This window comes from Eumetopias jubatus, unplaced genomic scaffold (assembly GCF_037043125.1).
Source record: "Eumetopias jubatus isolate StellerSeaLion01/CBP00866 unplaced genomic scaffold, mEumJub1_p1.0 scaffold_3, whole genome shotgun sequence".
NCBI lineage: Eukaryota > Metazoa > Chordata > Mammalia > Carnivora > Otariidae > Eumetopias > Eumetopias jubatus.
This window is the reverse complement of record NW_028274809.1, coordinates 190,223,170-190,243,512: the sequence shown is the minus strand read 5'-3', so window position 1 is coordinate 190,243,512 and position 20,343 is coordinate 190,223,170. Positions and strand designations below refer to the sequence as shown.

Here is a 20,343-nt window from a genome sequence, read left to right as displayed (position 1 = left end):
AAGGAACACACTAATAAAAACTGCCCTTAAACTGAGATTGCAAGAAAATTTATATAAAATTCAACAGGGCCTTCATTCTGTAATTTGACCAAACAAACCTATTCCTACCTCAAACCAAATCTTACAAAAATAAGAAATGAATATAAAAGCATCAGGTGGTACGAATTCTCAACAAGAGAATGTAATTGACATATTACCAAAGCTGGGACTTGGGTAATTACCAAGTGTCTACAGCTCCTCATGAAAAAATAAGCTTAAGCTGCCCAGTAACAAAACTGAAAATGCCCTTTCAATAAAAAAATCAATTTTACAGTCAAAGTATTTGCCATGTCAGGTGCTCTAGTCACTTTCTTTGTTAGAGACGCCTTGCATACAAATGTATTGTTTTGCACTATTAGGTATCCTTTCTGCCAATCTCTTCAGTTAATCATTTCCTGGATCTACATTCAAGAACCAGGTCACATTCCCTTTCTGGCTATTTCTATTCATTCAGTATCTTTTATCTTTCATCTGTCACAAATTATTTCTATTTTGTAATATCCTTTTTAGTATTCTTTTTGCCACCCCCCCAATAATCCCTTTTAAAATCATGGACTTTGATCTAAATAAACTGTATCTTGCCATATTTAAAATCATTCTAGGGCTTCCAAATTTACAGTAACTTAATAACTTAAAAATCATTCATAATCTCTTAACAGCTGCTCTTGCAAAATGAGCCAGAAATTAATACACAAGACAGAAACACTTCTATTCCCACTAAGACATGTGTCCAAATGAAGGAGTGACCCATGAAGAATTCACGTTTTATTAAGACCAATTGTTTTGGCCACAAAATTAGACATGGTTTAAAAAAATGGTGCCATGGGCTTCATGGACCACAGTTAACAAGAGTTTGTTTTCTACCCTCTTCCCAGCTAAGGAATCTCAAATATAGAAGCCAGGAAAGAAAGATGAGCTACAACCCTAAACGCGGCCTCCTCCCTCCGCTGCAGGAAGAAACGCCTCTTACTCCGAAGAGAATGAAGGTGGGAATGAACACAAGTACTTTACAACTTCTGAAATCCTGGCTTTAGGGAAAACAACAACAAAAACAAAACTTTACAAACCCTAAACAAGAAAGCAGCATAAGAACAAAACACCGATGGAGAAAAAGCTTTTATACTTCATCAGCATACTATTTACAACTAAAGTTGATAAATCCCTCCACAAGCAGTAGACCAAATAATCACATGAAAACACATGAAGGTTCGCTGTAAACTTTAAAGAATGATGCAAGTCTTAAGGTGCCAAGTAAGCTCATGTCTAAGGACACTACATTGTTGTATTAACTCTTTCCTTTTAATACATTACTATTCAGGATAGTCATTCTACAGAGCAATGATCGAGAAGATGGAAAATACCCTTTAACCGTGGTGACTTTAGACATAAAAATACTCCTTCCACGATATGCATTACCAACTTTTTTTAAAAAAAGCATGACTTTCTAACAATAATTTATAGAAAAACAGTGTCCTTTAGAAATCATACTTGCTAGAATGTATTTTTTTCTAAACACTGACATAAAGTGAATAAGAATGTTATTTGGCAAAAGTATTTCTAGCCCTATCTCCATGGGAAGATTTTAAAATTAAGGTCAACAACATTTGACCCATTATTTCTCTGCTCTAGCTGCTTGCACAAAGCCAATAAATATAGCTAAAATATTCAAAATATGGTACATTAAAGCTGACATAATGTAGAGAGCTCAATTACACCTCATTTTTGAGGACAACTTGAAACAACTTAGCACAATTATACCTCATAGCTTATATTTTTTAAGGTAAATCCTGCAAGTTTTAAGGGGCTCTTTTTTTTTTAAGTGAGATTTTTCTTACTCTTCTATATGTCTAAATGCTACTTCTCACTTATAGCCACTTAATTGTTAAATGTGGCAATAGGTTCTGTAAGAAAAAGCTCTAGAGTTCCTTCACTCCCACATTCCTACATGTAGGAGAAAAATAAATAAGACTTCCTGAAACTGTCTTTCAATACTATCATTAACAACTGAAACATTAAACCAAAGAACAGCTTTTTTGCTTTTGTTTTGGTAACTTTTATTTTCAGAAAGTCCAATAAATGATATCTTGACTTTAGTGGGCTAGTATAATATACTTAGATATTGGACTTAAAAATCAAATGTGGGAATTTCTCTAAAATAGTATGTACAATCATGTAATGATAAGACTTGCTAATTTAATTCTTAAACAAGTTCTAATTGTCATTATGACTGCTATTAATGGTTCAGCTGCAGACGTACAAAACTGACAGAAGCTAAAATTCTCTTTGCCACCAAAATTACAAATGTTAAAAAGTTCAAATATGCACATCAAAGCTGCAGTAAAATTCTAAATTTCTATTTTTACATGCCATGATCCAGACTGTACCTAACAAAACACGGTACATTTATATTGGAAAAGTGGGGTCCCATTTATTTGTAAGAAAAAGCTGGATCTCAGCATTCACCAGAGCAAAAGTCAGTGGCAACCTGCACACAGGCCTCAATTTCACTTCTTGCCAAGAACAAAATAGAGTTTACATAAAAATAGATATGACCCGGGTTACCATATACATCAGTATATGACCAGTAGTATTTACATTAAAAACATTGCATTGCATAATTCAAGGAATAAAATACCATCATGCATTTCATTTTAACTGTTAAGGGGAAGAATGCAGTTACAGACTACGTTTGCTTACCATGATTGTCCCGGTATTTACTAAAGGCAGAATGAATACTCAAAAGGTTTCTCATTTACAAATCTCCTTCCACACCCCGCCATTAATCCAAGTGTCACACAGGGCACACCACTTAGGCAACAAGAAACTTTTGAATACAATATGCTATTACACTGGCATATTAAACTAAAGGTATGGATACATAACCACATTGAAAGGCTGGATGAAAATGTATGAAAGAATCCCAAGAATTCTAGTTCTTCAAATGTAAAAAACTATTTGGATCATCTCAAAGGAGCACTGAAGTCCTTTCAAAGTTTAATGTCACTCTTCAGACAAGTACAGACATGACACATTTCTAGAAAGGAACATTCTTTATCATTCTGCACAAATTAAAATACAGTGCATGAGTCAAAAGGAACATTAGATGATTGTTACGTTAGAGGAAGTTTTTGCCATTTCTTCCGGAGAATGACTTTTGAGGACTTCTCTGATGAACTGCTCAAGGGCGGGGAAGTAGCCCTGGCATTGCCACGTGTCATTATGAGTCCCGTCAGGGAAGATGGCTAATCTCTTAGTCCGAGACGGGGAGAGCTCATAGAGTTGCTTCATCATCACTGGTGGAATTAACTGGTCAGAGAGTCCAGAGATGAAAAGAGAAGGCATTCTGCACTGAGAGATTTTTCTGTAGGACAAGAATTTATTTTTGTAGCACCATAAAGGAAGGTAACGCATCGGAAAGAAGGAAAATAAAGTGCTGGCCATATGCGGTATGCTTAGAAATGTATTCTCCACCATAATGGCTGAAATCCTGTGTGAATTTTCAGAGGCCAAGTGAATAGCCACTGCTCCTCCCAAGGAACGGCCAAAAAGGAAAATTTTTGTCTTGTCAAGGTCAGGTCTAGTCATCACATAGTCTAGCACAGCTTCAGAGTCTAAGTAGAGTCCTTCTTCACTGGCTTCTCCTTCGCTTTTCCCATATCCTCGATAATCAACAAGCAAAAGATTAACTTTGAGGTTAACCAACATAAGCAATGCATTCGGTAACCTGTGACCTATGTTGCCTGCATTCCCATGAAAATAAATTATAGTTGGGGAATAGGGTGAATTGTCTCCAGTGTATCTTATCAAAATAAGATTTAGACGCACTCCATCTTTGGTTCTGATGAAAATGTTTTCGTGTGGAATACCAGTGGGCATGGGAACATAAAGGCGTGAAGAAGATGGCTGTTCTGGAAAATAAAGCAATACATCCTGGAATTTATATAGAATACCTGCTATTGATACGAATATTAACAAAAGTAAGATAATGCCTCCATACAGATGAAAAGTCACTATTAAAGGTAAAAGAGAAATACGGCAAAGAGCCCAAGACCATGAAGCCAAGGCTATTAGCCATCTTTCAACAAAGTTCCACAGCATCCAGGACTTTTCCATGGTCGCTCTCCGTAAGTATCCTAAGGAGAGAGAGAGAGAGAGAGAGAGAGAGAGAATCAGTAATTCGACATACATTATTTTAAAAGTTAGATCCATGATATGATAAATTATGGTGCTAGGAGAATCCTTGGAAGGCTACATCAATCCATCCACTGCTGCTCTAATTCCCCTTGTTCATTCTGTTCTCAACAGTCTCCTTTCTCCTTCCACTGCTGTATTTATGAAACACAAATATTCACCAAATTATACTCATTTTTTTTAAAGCGCTTACTTACTGCCAGGTACTTTCATTAATGCATTCTCTTTGATTTGACAGGAAAATCAGTTGATCCCATGTTCCCAAATTTTTATATAAGCGAGTGGAGGCTCAGGGGTATAAGTAAACTGCTGTGCTCCCAGCTCCTCAGGTTGTAGAGGCCAGAGGCCAATGAGCATGATCCCAAAGCTCCTTGTGTGCCCACAAAAGGGCTAGGCAGGCTGAGAAAAAAAAATTTTTTTTGTATTGAGGTTTGACATGTAACATTGTATTATTTTCAGGTGTACAACATAAGGATATTTATATATATCGGGAAATGATCACCACAGTAAGTCTAGTTAACATCTGTCACCATACACAGTTGCAAAATTTTTTTTCCTGTTATGAGAACTTCTAAGATCCACTCTCTTAAAACTTCCAAATACACAACACGTATTAATGATAGTTGCCAAACCGTACATCGTATCCCCATGGCTATTTATTTTACAACTGGAAGTTTGGACATACACCCATTTCATCCATCCCTGACTCTGGCAACCAACAATCTGTTCTCTGTATCTATAAACTTGGGGTTTGGGTTTTTTTGTTTTTTTGCGGGGGGTTAGATTTTTTTTTGGGGGGGTCTTTCTCTGACTTATCTCAGTAAGCATAATGCTCTCAGGTCCATCCATTTTGTTGCAACGGCAAGATTTCATTCTTTTTTATGGCTTGGTAATATTTCATTGTCTGTATGTATCACGTTTTCTTTATCCATTCATCCATCAGTGGACACTCAGGTTGTTTCCATATCTTGGCTGTTGTAAATAATGTTGCAATGAACATGGGGTCCACATATCTTTTTGAGTCAGTGGTTTTGTTTTCTTTGGATAAACAGCCAGAAGCAGAACTGCTTGATCATATGGTAGTTATATATTTTTAATTTTTTGAAGAACCTCCATACTATTTTTCATAGTGGCTGCACCATTTATATTCCCACAAACAGTGCACAAGCGTTTCCTTTTCTCCACATCATTGTCAACATTTATTTCTTGTCTTTTTGATAATAGCCATTCTGACAGGTATGAGGGGATATCTCACTGTGGCTTTTTGATTTGCATTTCCCTGACAATTAGTGATGCTGAACATCTTTTCATATACCTACTGGCCATCTGTATGTCTTCTATGGAAAAATGTCTATTCAGATCTTCTGTCCATTTCATAATCATATTGTTTGTTTTGTTGCTATTAAGTTGAGTTCTTTATATACTTTGGAGACTAACCCCTTAACAGATACATAATTTGCAAATATATTCTCCCATTCAGTAGGCTGTCTTTTCATTTTGTTGATGGTTTCCTTTGCTGTGCAGAAGCTTTTTAGTTTGATGTAGTCCCACTTAATTATTTTGTGCTTTTGCTGCCCCTGCTTTTGGTGTCATAGATCCAAAGATCATTGCCAAGACAGATGTTAGGGGCTTACTGCCAAGTTTTCCCCTGGGGGTTTTATGGTTTCAGGTCTTAAAGTCTTTATTCCATTTTGAGTTAATTTTTGTTTATGGTGTAAAATAGTGGTCCAGTTTCATTCTTCTACATGTGGATATCCAGTTTTCCCAGCACCATTTGTTGAAGAAACTGCATATTCTTGGCTCCTCTGCTATAAATTAACTGACCATTTGTGTGTAGGTTTATTTCTGGGCCATCTATTCTGTTCCACTGATCTATGTGTCTGTTTTTATGCCAAAATCACATTGTTTTGATAGAGCTTTGTAATATAGTTTGAATCAGGGAGTGTGATGCCTCCAGCTTTTTCTTTCTCAAGATTGTTTTGGCTATTTGGGGTCTTTTGTGGTTCCATACAAATTGTAGGATTATTGTTCTATTTCTGTAAAAAATGCCATTGGAATTTTGATAGTGACTGCATTGTATCTGTAGACTGTTCTGGGTAATATGGACATTATAACAATTCTTCTAACCAATGAACAAGGAATATCTTTCCACTTATTTCTGTCTTCTTCAATTTCTTTCATTAATGTCTTACAGTTTTCAGTGTACAGATCCTTCCACCACCTTGATTAAACTTATTCCAAGGTATTTATTTTTTTATGGAAATGTAAATAAAACTGTTTTCTTAAATTTATCTTTCTGATACTTATTAGTGTATAGAAAAACAACAGATTTTTGTATGTTGATTTTGTATCCTACAACTTTACTGAGCTAGGTAGGTTGAAGGCAAATTTTATGAGATGGTTAACATGTTCTAACCAATCAAGGCCAGTATGATATAATTTACTGTCAATTTTCTTTTTTTTCCTAAAGATTATTTATTTAACTTATTTTATTTATTTATTTGACAGAGAGACACAGCAAGAGAGGGAACACAAGCAGGGGGAGCAGGAGAGGGAGAAGCAGGCTTCCCGCCGAGCAGGGAACCCGATGTGGGGCTCCATCCCAGGACCCTGGGATCATGACCTGAGCCGAAGGCAGACGCTTAACGACTGAGCCACCCAGGCGCCCCTATCTTTTTCACATTATAAATTATAACTAAACAATCTAAAGGAAAAAATATTTTCTTCTCTACCTGGAGGTTTTCACGGTTAAACAATTTATTTAAATTAACCACTGGTTTCTAATACTGTATTATTTTTGAGGAAAAGGTGAATAATTTGTTGTTCACATCCGATTAAAAAGAAATTTCTGATTGCCAGTATCATGAAATAATGTACAATCTTTCATAGAGCCCTTAGTGCAATTTCGTATCAGTGAGTCAAAACATGCTGCTATGATGTATTGTACTGATAAGGCCATAAACACCTGAGGAATAAGTGTGAAATAACAGACATAGCACTTCCATTTGAGAACCAGAGATAAATGAAGAAAATGACTTATTGGAGAAAATTATTTTTAAAGATTTCTAAAATTATAACTGACAAAATAAAATACAGAAGAAAAGTGATTCAAGTCAAATTTTTTCGGTAACCAAATAAAGTTTATGCATGCTGTCTTAAAAAGGCAAAAAAGGTGAGATGTGTTGTAAATTTTCTTACATAGCAGTCATCTATTTATGTATTTGCTAAAAAAAATATTAAATTCTCTTTTACTCACTAACACAACTACCATAAGTTATTCTTACATTTAATACATGTTAGGGACTGATTTTTTAAATTTTACTGTATTCCATATGCTAATAAATGTGATTTTCATTCACTGAATTAAACACTGAAAAAAATCATAAAAGCAAGTTAAATTAGATTGGCTATAAAGACGAGTTAGATGACTTAACAGATTTGATTTTTCATGTTATCTCACCAAACATGTCGTATTTCACTAAACACAGACTTCCAAATATGAGTTCTTGTTCAAATGGCTCTCTTTGAACATAAACCAACAAAATAGCATTTTTCTCAAGTTTCTCTGAAATCAACACTGCCACCCAGTTGTAGCAAGTTTTATTACAATGAGCACTATGGAAAGCCAGAGAAAAGCAGGTATGTGAAGTAAAACAAAAATTCAAGCCTCCTAACAGTCACAGAAGCAATACCTGAGCAGTAGGTATCAAGAACCGGTTAAAAACCAGATGGAAAGAGGTTGCACTACAGCAGCCAAATAAGCCAATTACATTCAATACCGAAAACTGTTCCAGATCAATAATCAGTCAGTGCCTTTACAACCTATAACAGCTATTTATCAACAGAGCTTAGATCAGACAGGGCTACTCTATATTCCTTCAACACAGTACTTAAGTCTCAACAACACATCTGGCCCACTTAAACTTTTCATCTAATGTTTACTTAACTTTATTTTTATTTTTTTAATTATAAGTGGTATCAATGATTTTCATTTGTACGCAAAAGATATACTGGAGAAATGTGAAAACACACCAGCATTAACTTTTTACATCAAAATAAAAAAATTTTTTTGTGTAATGATTAGGATTAGCAGGGTTTGGAATAAAATACAAATATACTAAAGCATTGCACTATTTGGAAAATAAGATACCACTTAAGGTATTTCTTTAGTGAACAATCTTACTGTATTTTTCATGGTTAAAGCCAATCATTTATGACAGCTGTCAGAGAGATGAGTAACTCAAACACCATTTATTTGGTGATTTAGTAGAAAAAAAACACAGTAAAATTTCATCAACCTAAATTCTGCTCTACCATATATTTCCTAAATAATCTTGTGTTTATCACTTATTTCCAGTCTGAATTTCCTTTTCAGTAGAATGAGAATTTTTAAAACGCCTACATATAAGGCCAGTCAGCATTACCAAATGAAACTAATTTCAAAAGCATTTACTACATCAAAAACTAATGATGCACTGTAGGGTGACTAACATAACATAATAAAATAAAATTTAAAAAAAGCATTTACAAATGCTATAGAGATATGTTAACTTTATTTGCTTTTGTGACTAGTATTTCTAGCCGTACTATGTTCCTAACCATGTTCTGCTCAAATTAACATCAACATCAGAATGTACCAAGCAAATGCAGAAATTTGATAAGGGTCCCTATATCCTGGATAATCAAGAGTTGACCAATTTTCAAATCAAACAAAAACTACTAAAACATTTCATATGTGCATATATATCAAATATATAGAAAAATAGTTACAATTATTATTCAAACTTTGAAAAATTATCTTCTTAAAATAGCCTCTTTGATATCTAATTTCAACATAAAATATTGAATTTAAATCTGTAAGGCCAAGAACTGTCTTTCTCTTTTTCACTACTGTATCCCTACTGGGTAGGTACACCACTTTACATACATTCAAGACTAAAATGTTTTTTAAATGGACAATCCAGTAATATACCTAAATTATTAGACTTCTGAGAAAACATAACTGTATTCTGAGCACTGGGCATATATATATTTAGGACCGGACATCAGAAAAAATGGCATATTTGAGTCCACTTTTGGTCAGAAATAAGAGGAATTAAATTTGCAGTTTTCCACAAAGCATTCCTGAAAAGCCACCTTAACTAAATGACTTTGTGATAAACAAACATAATCTTAGAATTTTAAACTGTGGAAGACAGTATCAAAGTCAATTCATTTGGAGGAATATCAAATGGAAATTAACTTTAAGGACAGGTGAATAAAAACGACTCTGAAGTATGTACACTGTCTTCTCTTTAATATGCTTTGGCATATTGGTGGTTTAGAAAGAGACCTCTACTCACAGACTGCCTTATTTTTACCTAACCCAATTTGCTAATAATTTCTGCTCCCTAATCTTCTATGCTCTAGAAGAACTGGAGCAAGCAAACCTAACATAGGGAAGGATTTTTTTTATTTACTAAATGTGTTGAAGCTGTCAGGGGTGCCTGGGTGGCTCAGTCAATTAAACCTCTGCCTTTAGGGGCGCCTGGGTGGCTCAGTCGTTGAGCGTCTGCCTTCGACTCAGGTCATGATCCCAGGGTGCTGGGATCGAGCCCCACATTGGGCTCCCTGCTCCACGGGAAGCCTGCTTCTCCCTCTGCCACTCCCCCTGCTTGTGTTCCCTCTCTCGCTGTGTCTCTGTCAAATAAATAAATAAAATCTTAAAAAAAAAAAAAAAAGAACCTATCAGCACAATACAATTACTGGAGCCATCTGCTGGCATGTAAAAACAATTTCGTATAGACCCAAATGTTATGAAAGGTAATGAAAATGAACAGTGCCTCGAATACAGCCCACTGCCTAGATCCTACAGCTAGTGATATGCAAGTTTTCCATAGATTTTGTCAATAACTTAGTGAGAGTAAAGGGTTAACAAAACCTTTTCTCAGGCATGAAAAGCATGACCTCTGGTGAACCTTCTGGTACTGTTTCCCCGGAAACCTGGTAAAGGTGGGACACCAGCTGTTTCTAAGCAACATTTTGTGTGGTAAACTTGACCCCTAGCGGTGAGCTACATCTGGACTGAGCAGACACTGAGTAGGGCTACACATGTCCGGTAGGAAGTGTAAATAAGGCCGCCTCCCAGTGGGGACAGGCCTTGTAAGTGGCGCGTTCTCTGCTGAGCCCTGGATGCAATGCCCGCGTGCTATTACGGAAGATGCAGCTCAGTCAGGGTGGCACCCGCTCCCACCACATGTCCTCTTTCCACTAGCCTGCCATATTATTTGGGAACAACACACCTGATGCTGACATGCTGGGTCTTCTATCCCCTATCTTTCAACAAAGGGGAGAGAGACAGTGCCAGGTATGGCCTATCAGGTGTTCAGAGTGCACATATCCAGCTGAATCCAAGACCACTGCTGCTGGTCATGGACAATGAGCAAGGCAACTGATTATACCTCAGAGTGCATTCTATGCGGCAAAACACGAAATGTGCTGCCAAAAGAGATGGATTATCTGCTAGGTTCTTTTGCATGCTCAAATGCATCTCCTGACATTATCTTAGTATCCTAAACAACCAACAGAAATGATGAGTTTAATATATTCAAAGTTAAACCAAAGTTTACACTAACTAGAAGGGTTGCTTAGAGGGAAAGAGCATTAGACATATAGACAACAGAAACTCAGTCAACCGATATCTTCTCATCTTCCATGCTTCTACGTTATTGTTTTAACCTTATGCTTACATCTTAAACATCTGACTTATTCCCATTTCTCAGTTCTGCTCTTACCATACTATCACACACCACGTCTCACATGTCAAACGTCTCTAGAATCCATCTACCTGTGGTTTCGACCACTCCGGGAACTCTCTACTTAGTATCTAAAAATCTGATGCATGAGCCCTCATCACAATCTCTCATAAAAATTAAACCTCATTTGCCAATAAATCCAATGGATTTTTCTCCATCCACACCGTAACACCACAATGCCCAGCAGCACCCAACACTGGCCCCTCCTCAGCTTCCAGTACACTCAAATCCCAGGGTTCCTCGCTCCGATTCACCCCCAAATGTAGGTATTTTCCAAGGTCCCGTCCATCTCCTTCCCTTCCCTCAACAATCTCATTCTTTGTCGCGCTCCAACTACCACACTTGTCTATCACTTACTCTAATTCCCTATGTCTACTCCATCTACAACCTCAATTTATCTGTTCCTTGAGTACGGATGTTCACTGACACCTCAAACTTATCTAGAAGCAACCACATCCCTCTCCTCACCTCCCATTTTGCATGCTTTATGTTAATTATGAAAAACAAAAAGCATGTGTAAACAAATACTTTTTTTAAAAACAGGTGAAATTCTGGAGTTCAATATATAGTAACATGTAAACTAAAATTTAATTAATGTGTCACAGTTTCAAAAATAAACATATTATTATAACCTGCACAGGTCTTGACTTCGAATGAAAAGTCAACATTAAAAATAATTTTGTGCTTTTTATTTACATGAAGTGCAGAGGCATCGAATTGATATTACTAAGCCCTTCTCAAGAAATAATCTATTGAGGGGCGCCTTGGTGGCTCAGTCAGTAGAGTGGCCAACTCTTGATTTTGACTCAGGTCATGATCACAGGGTCAGGAGACTGAGCCCCAAGTCAGGCTCCCAGATCAGCAGGGAGTCTGCTTCTCTCCCTCTGCCCCTGCCCTTGCCCCTGCTCGGGCGCGCGCTCTCTCTCTCTCTCTCTCTAATAAATAAAAATCCTAAAAAAAAATAATCTGTTGAAAGCATTACTAATTTCTATTACAATGTATAGACAAAGTAGAGATGATAATTTTCCTTTTAAGACAATGGTTTTGAAGTATTAGCAACACCTTGATGTACTATAGAAGCACTTTAATCATATGACCAAAACTTACAGATCTGGTGATGATCATCTTGAGAATTTTATGGTCCTGATTAATTTGTTTTGTTCACCTTTAGTGCTCCATGTGCTTCGGGTATTTAAATATTAGACAGTTAGGAGTATACAATCACCAATTTAAGACTAAAAGTAAAAACAATCTGAAGCCGTGAAGCTGTCAGAACCATCATATTGATGATTGGTTGACAGTGTGAGCCGAGTGGTAAGTCAACCGAGTGAGTCATAGGCATGCTCACCTGATCTCCATTAATCATCTCACGTGCTCCCTCATATGTATGTACTTGGAGAATTGCAAATGGTTCCATTTCTAAGGAAAAGTATTTAAATAAATATTGTCTAAGCTGATGCTCCAAAAAAAGAGAGACCAGTACCAAAGTCATGCCCCTCCTCAATGACACGAGTCCTCAGAACACAACGGCAAATCCCCATGGGCATTCTCAAACCCAGCCCGGGCCACTGAAGCAGCTCCACAGTTGGTTTCCCAGCCTCGTCAGACTCCAGTGCATCCTGCCATACTACTTAAAGATTGAAGATAATGCCACAAATACGTGCAGATCCTACTATCTGCATGATAGTGCTTGGGCACTACAGACTATTTAAATTTCATAAATGGATAGTGCTTGTTCTCAAGTAGCTCATGATCTACTCAGTGGTAACTGTCAAGTAACTCATGATCTACTCATGAAACAGGGCATGTCTAACATAAATTGATTTAATTATAGAGGAGATGAAAAAAATCAAAGATCACAACTGCCCTTAAATACAGCAAAAGAAAAATAAAACCACAACTATGTGTCCTTTACAACATAATTTGAGTAATCTCTACATTTCATCATGCTTGGTTACTTACAGAAACCAAGTGGAAATTTATGCAAACTTTTAAAAACAAGACAAAGCACAACTCCATGATTAAGGATTTCTCTTACTTGCCATCAAGTAGCTGCCTATGCCATTTATTTTTATTCATTTAGCACAATTATTCACAGGAACTGGAAGTATTCAAGCATAATCTAAGTAAATACTTGGCAATCACAGTGTCGAGGAAATCAGAGCAGGAGAACTGGATGATCTTTAAGGTCCCCATTAAGCCTCAGATCTTTCTATGCCCGTGCTTTTCAAAAGGTGGTTGCATTGCAGACTCCCAGGGGCCACCAAGAGCCTTTCGAGGTATCTTCAAGATCCGTATTATAATTATACTAAGACACTACTTGCATTAATGGTACAAAACCAATGCTGGGCAGGACTGCAGCCGCCTTAGCAACAACCAAAGCAGTGGCCCCAAGAGCTGGAATCCTATTCTTTATTCCCATGAACTCCAGGAAAGGCGGGAAAAGTCAGTTTTACTTAGGAATGTCACTGAAAAAGACGTAAAAATTGTTAATTTAATTATATCCCCACCAGTGAGTATACATCTTTAACACTTTGTGTGACGAACGTGTAACAGAACGGGGAGGACACAAAGAGCACCAGAGCTGGGTACCGAAATTCTGAGTTGTGAGCTCAACTAGCTGCTTTTTTCAGGCGACATCTTTTACTTAAAAAGACAACAGACAAACCATGGTCATTCAGACTTCGGTGTCTGGCAGACATTTTACGGAACATGAATGTGAAGTTGCCAAGAGCTTCCCATGACTCAGAGACTCTTCTGATGGCATCGTAGTAGTGATGATATTAGCAAATGTGATTTTTGATACCCTTTTAAATTATCAACATTTTAAAGAATCTGCCCAACACAGCAAACAAATATTTTCCAAATGACCAATGAATGATGTCACATAATTAAGCATGAGTAAAAATTCATTATAAGATAAACCAATGGATTTTAATGTAACAAAGACAAAAGTTCTTTGATCCAAGCTTCAGATTCCACAATGTAACTGACCCTTAAGAAACTACCATATTTGAGTATTGGAGTAATGTCAAAGAATATCCATAATACTCCTCTCTTTACAACTACAGGTTTGTGTGAGCCTGATTTGCTTCATACCGTTCACCTAAAACAACCTACCTTCTAAGAATGAATACAGAAACATGATAATCTGCCTTCTATTAAGCACACATTAAAGATATTTACAGAAATGTAAAACAATGCCATACTCCTCAAAACAGCTGTTTTGGATAAAAAATATATTAACATGTAATGCATTTTTTACTGCCACTTTAAAATGTTGCATATTTTATGAACTCCCAGCTTTAATTTCTAACACAGTAAATATCTCTCTCTATAGTACCCATATACAAAAACACTTTGGCATCCTTGATAATTCTTTAAAATGTAAAGAGGTTCTGAGACCAGAAAGTTTGAAAACCACTGTTCTATACTGCCTAACTATACAACCTTACTATCTTTTTCCTCCAGAAACTTGTCTCCTTCAAATTTAAGAATGATGTGCTACGGGGGAGAACTAGATAACTATCAAATCATCCTAAATACCCCAGCAGTCGACCTGAAGACTGACAGAACAAACTCCACAACTAAAGGGAAAGCAGAGGCCACATGGAAGCAGATTCCTACAGCTGGGACTTCCAGTATTATGGGGAATAAAGTGGGGCAAATGGATTTCCTTGTCTCGTTCCTGATCTTAGGTGAAAAGCATTCAGTCTTTCACCACTGACTAGGATGTTACTTGTGGGTTTTTTCTATATACATATGGCCTTCATTATGGTGAAGTTTATCCCCTCATACCCACTCTGTTGAGAGTTTTTATCATTAAATCAGATGTTCAATTTTTTCAAATGGTTTTTCTAAATACTGAAATGATCTTATGATTTTTATTCTTCAATTTGTTAATATGCTGTATCATGTTGACTGAGAATACTGAACTATTTCCACATCCCCAGAAAAAAATCCCTGAAACTAATATAACACTGTATGTTAACTATAGTGGAATTAAAATAAAAAATAAAATAAAACCAGAAAAATCCCCCCAAAGAACGATGTACTACATTAATTTAAATATTTTGTGCATTATAATATATACAGGTGGCTAAAGCTTGCTAGATTCTGGAAGAGAAGTATCTTTAATAAAAACACCTAGCATTCTTCAGGTTCCCAAGGATCATAAACATAAGACAGATGACAAACTCTGGAGAGAGAACTTTCTGCCTAGGCAAAGGTTGTGTCACTCTGGGTGAGGCTTGTACTCTGTGAATGCTGCTTCACACATTCTCAGATCACTAGCCAAGTCGACATTTAAATGTGGCAACCCATTTTGAATGGGTATTGCCACATATCACTTTTTTACCTTGGGTCTCAGTTTCCACATTTGCAGAAGAAAGCTGTTACCTGAATAATCCCTAAGGTCTCACAAAATCTATTTTATAGGTGACAGAGAAAAATTAAAGGCAGAGTTGGAAAATAAATATTAGATTATAAATAGTCTTTGCTATCTAGTACAGGTAGAAGGTTGGAGAGCCCAGTTATATGACTTTAATAAGTAACTGAAAAGTTAACGAGAGAGGTAAGTAAGTATGGACCAAGATTAAAAATGAGTCTCTAGAAATCTCCGATGTGCACAGATACAGTGACTTTATATTTCAATTGAGGTTTGTGAAATATTTTATTCATCATACATTTTCAGTCTCCTTCCCACACCACTACTGTCAAAGTAACATATTTTTAAAGCACACACAGTTAAAGTTGTAGAAAATAACTTTGGCTGAGCAACCTTCACATAAAACATAGCATGTTTTAGGATTGTGTAATTACTGGGAGGGGAGAAAGGAAAGCCAGGAATACACAAGGAACTATCATGAGTTTTTATGAACTCTGAAAGGTCTTGTTTTTGCTTTAGTTAATGGAACTCATGTTAGTCTCTCCAATAAAAAGTAATGTACACGACGGCAAACACTACATTAAAGATTAATTTCAAGTCTAGAGTAACAACCACCATCAACTTCCTCCTTGCCAAAAATATTATCACTTCCCTCGGAAGTTGGTAACCTATTCAGATCAATTCTTTTTCCAGCTATATTTTATCCACAAATTATAAAGAAAAACAACTTAAATATATCAAAAACTAAAACTCCAAACTATGTGAATGAATACATTTTAATTATCATTGCCTCAATAACTAAAAGAGTAAATCAGACATATACGCTATTCTTTCAATCATACTTAAAATTATATTTTAATAAAGGTCGGAATTCTCACACAAAAAAGTAAATGCTAATTAGCCTAATTATTTCTTTTTTAAAGACTTTATTCATTTATTTGACAGAGAGAGAGAGAGAGAGACAGCGAGAGAGGGAACACAAGTAGTGGAAGAGGGAGAAGCAGGCCTCCCGCGGAGCAGGGAGCCCGACGTGGGGCTCAATCCCAGGACCCTGAGATCATGACCTGAGCCGAAGGCAGACGCTTGAAGACTGAGCCACCCAGGTACCCCAAGCCTAATTATTTTTTAATCGCAGATGTTTACATTGTATTACACTGTGTACAGTGATTTACTGATTCTGCCAACAGTACAAGGTCTTTGAAAAGTACAGATCTTTACCTGTACCTGAAAGACAAATTCCCCCAAACAATCTGACCGAAGGTTCACCAACTGTATACATGCAATGGAAAAAGTCCTCAGTCATGAATGTACTATTATTTTTAAAGGCCCTTAAGTCCATCTCAAATTGGTAATTTTGGAAACAGCTTGTTTAAAATAAAAACTGATCATTCGTTAAAAAGCATACCTCCAAGTGACAGAACCATGTGCAGGTTCAAGTGAAGGCTGTAAAACGTAGACAGCATATTCGTGTGTCACTGCTAACAGCCAGATCACAAGGGATCAAGGAGTATCCCATGCTGCTCATCAAGAACTCTGAGGGAATTCAGTTTCCAATCACATTTCAAGTAATACAGAACTCAAGTTCAACCTTCCTGCATCAACGTTATCTCCTTTTCTTTTAAGCAGCGGTAAGTTAAGAAATCATGCCAGCTGCACAGCCGACATGGAAACACAAGCAGCTATCAGTGTGCTGGAGACACCACAGAATGAATTCTCTACTTCCCTAATGGGTACCCACATGTCATCAATAATGAAAAAGGGTGTATTAATGGTCCTCTGGGACAGATGAACAACAACGGCCTATGGAAATGTTGGATAGGAACTGAATCGTTCAGAGAGCGTTATGAACTGGGATTTAAACCTGCTTCAGCAGGTATCTCGGACGTATGTACCAGGCAGCCACACACATAGCATTTTTGTGCTTTCCCCTTTACTGGAAACATGGAAGACTTGGCAAATGCAGTCAACTCTGACAGAACAAAGATGACAGATCACTGTCACTAGGGAAGCCAATCACAATTTGTTCTGCGATTATAATTATCTGTAAGAAAAATTGTTTAAAAAGAGCCACAAAGGCTAAAAATGCAAATAGTAATGTGAGAATTAAGACTGATAATGAACTTCAGGAAGTTTCCAACTTAAGAAGGGGGCACTGTTCTAGACACTTTACTATGAACTAGATGGATGAAACTTAAAAATTATTTTCTTATTACGATTCTCAGGCTAATTCGCTAATGCATAGAGTTCACGTCCTAGAAATAACTACACCTTTGCAACTTTAGAATGTACCACTGTAGGAGTTAAGACCTATAAGAAACAGTAACATAAAATGTAATAATTCATTATGAAGTGTGTCATTTGAGGGGAAAAACATCTTAATTAGAAGAATTAGAAAAACTAGAACCCTTTTTGGTCTAAACCTAAGAAGGGTACCTATGGGCCTCAGCCATTCCTGAGGTGATAAAACAAGAATTAGAAAGATTTTAGAATCTGAGTTATAACTGAGTCCTAAAGTAGTGAAAAACAGAGACAGAAATAGATTCCCCCAAGATGAGAAATAAGAGAGGGGAGATCATAGGAAAACATTAGGCTTGACAGCTTCCTGAACCTATCACTAAGTGATACTGTTAACCCAGAACAACGTGGTTCGTAAATCCTGTCACTCAGAGGGCAAGGGGCCGGAGGTGTGCCTGAGAAGGCAGGTGAGGCTCCGGGAGCGGAAGGCAGAGATAGCCAGCTGCTGGCTTACACTCATCATCTCAAATCAACTACCACGGGAGGCAGTGTGGTGCAGTGGAAAGAGACATGTTTTCCGGCTTGGTCTGTTATTACCTAGGTGACTTTTGCCAACTCATTTAGCTTCTCTAAATATATGTTTCCTCGCAAGTAAAGGGGAGATGAACCATGTAATTGAAAAACTGCTGGGATCAAATGTAATAGGTAGTGTGTTAATGCAGCTGCGACTGTAAGACAGAATTTAAAGTATTTTATAATCCACCAGAGCAGGGTAAGTGAAGTAAGTACAACTAGAAGTTCTGCTAGACTTGGATTAAATAATGGGTAAGACTCACCAGAGAATACTTGAGTATTTGCAGACAGTAAATAATTAGGGCAATGCCTTATTTTTCTGTCAAAACCCAGCTCAGGTAGCAACTCCTTCAGAAAGCCTTCCCTTACTAACCATTCCATATTCTGTAGTTTGCACACCTTTACGCGGTGACACTACTACGGTATAGTTAATTCATCCGTCTTACACAGACTGGGAGTTCCTGGAGGACGGGGACTTCATCTATTCGATTCTGTATTTTCAGTAGACAGTGCCTGGCACATAGTAAGTCTATCCACGATTACTGAATTGAGCAGTCTGTGTTTTAGGTAATTATGAGATGATATGACGCGGGTAACAGCAAACTGCTACTTCCTGAAATAAAACTTAACTTTTTAGTAAAAGACATGTGATTAATCCAAGCATGCACACAAAGAAGTGTTAACCGTGCCAAAAGAAACCGCGAGGGGATCCATGAAAATCGAACATCAGAACTCGAAGCCCATAGCGTCTTGTGCCTTTCTACTCCGTTACCATTACCTAGCAAACCTATGCTGAACAACTGTTGAAGAAAAGATCTGTTTGTTTTTTGTCACGACACCTTGGGCAGTAACACTAGTGATGCATTTTGCAGAAAATAAACGCTGACAGAAATCCACAGCAAGATGGGCTTCGACAGTGCGGGGTGCGCTCGACACCCCAAACTTCCTGCCGTGAAACCCGCAGGTCGAAACCTGTGAGTGGCAGGTCCCAGCGCCCTAGCAACTGGGGATTTTCGGGTTCACTTTTCCTCGGGGCGTGGGAGGGTGGGGGCGGGGAGGCGCGGTCTCCTAGTACCGGTCCGCGCGCGTTACTGGGAACACCGCGGACCGGTTCCAGGTTCGGTCCCCGCACGGCACCCCGGGGGCCGTCGGTAACCGGCGCGCCTCCCCCCGCCCGCGTCCGGATCCCGCAGCCCCGGGAAGGCCCCGCCGGCCGCCCCCCGCGTCTCCCACCCCGCGGGCGCGCACCCGGTAGCTCGGCGGCCGCGCACCGCACTTACTTAGACCTGCTCGCAGGCTGCAGAGTCGGCCGCGGACTCGGAACCCGGCGCTGCGCAGCAGCGTCCCCCCTCGCCGCTTCCGTCGCTCCTCATCGTCCTCCGCCAGCCGAGGGGCCGCCGCCGTCGCCACGGTCTCGCCCGGAGCTCTTGCGGCGCCGCTCTCGGTTCCTCCACTTCCGGCCCACGCTCGGTGTCGCCGGCAAATCTCCCCGCCGGCTCCCACATCACCTGCTCTCCTCTCCGCCTTCCTCCCCGAAGTGGGAACCCGACACGCCCTCCGGGGCATGCGCACAAACCGCAGTCGGGGGGCGGGGGGGGAGTCCCCACGACGGTGGCCCGCAGGGACAAGATACCTTGGAGCCTGGTCCCCAGCGTGCTGGAGCTCGCTGTAGGCTGCCGGGTGGTTTCTGCGCCGGGGTCCCTGGAGGCCTTCCGCCCCTCCTCCGAGGTCCCCAGGGTGAGTGTTGGTAACGCACCAGATTTCCCTTCGGGACACAGCTCTAAGCGTGCACACAAATAAGTATTAATTACATAAGAAAGCGTGTCTGCCTAATAGAATTATGAGGGTATTAGAGTGTGTTCCACTAAGTACTTAAAAGGCGTGCATAACTCATTTTGTTTCTGTTTTCTCCCAGCCCTGCCCTCTCCTGCCTCTATCAGAGGCCTGAACCTGGGGAGATTTAGAGAAAAAGAAGGCAAAATTATCTTACTTTTGCAAATTTTACAAAAGCACAAGACCAGTGGAACATTCCTAGAGCCCAGGTGCTGGGAAGTGGCCACACAAATGGGCCCTTGAAGCTGGTGTTTTGTTAGATTCACTGTCTTTTTCTTTTTTAAGATTTTA

The 20,343-nt window shown here is 38.6% G+C and overlaps 1 protein-coding gene across 2 annotated transcripts; it reads right to left on the bottom strand.

The window, feature by feature from the left end:
* Positions 1-787: 787 nt before the first annotated feature.
* On the bottom strand, positions 788-19,748 carry ABHD13 (abhydrolase domain containing 13). 2 transcript variants are annotated; one of them, XM_028087326.2, is made up of 3 exons: positions 19,500-19,585; positions 4,428-4,629; positions 788-4,172 (listed from the first exon to the last, which is right to left on the bottom strand). In XM_028087326.2, the coding sequence occupies exons 2-3, from the start codon at positions 4,441-4,443 to the stop codon at positions 3,139-3,141; spliced, it is 1,050 nt and encodes a 349-aa protein (XP_027943127.1). In that variant the 5' UTR covers positions 4,444-4,629; positions 19,500-19,585; the 3' UTR covers positions 788-3,138. The 2 variants fall into 2 exon arrangements, with proteins under 2 accessions (XP_027943127.1, XP_027943128.1); XM_028087327.2 differs by lacking the exon at positions 4,428-4,629 and having other exon boundaries at positions 19,500-19,748.
* Between the last annotated feature and the right edge of the window lie 595 nt (positions 19,749-20,343).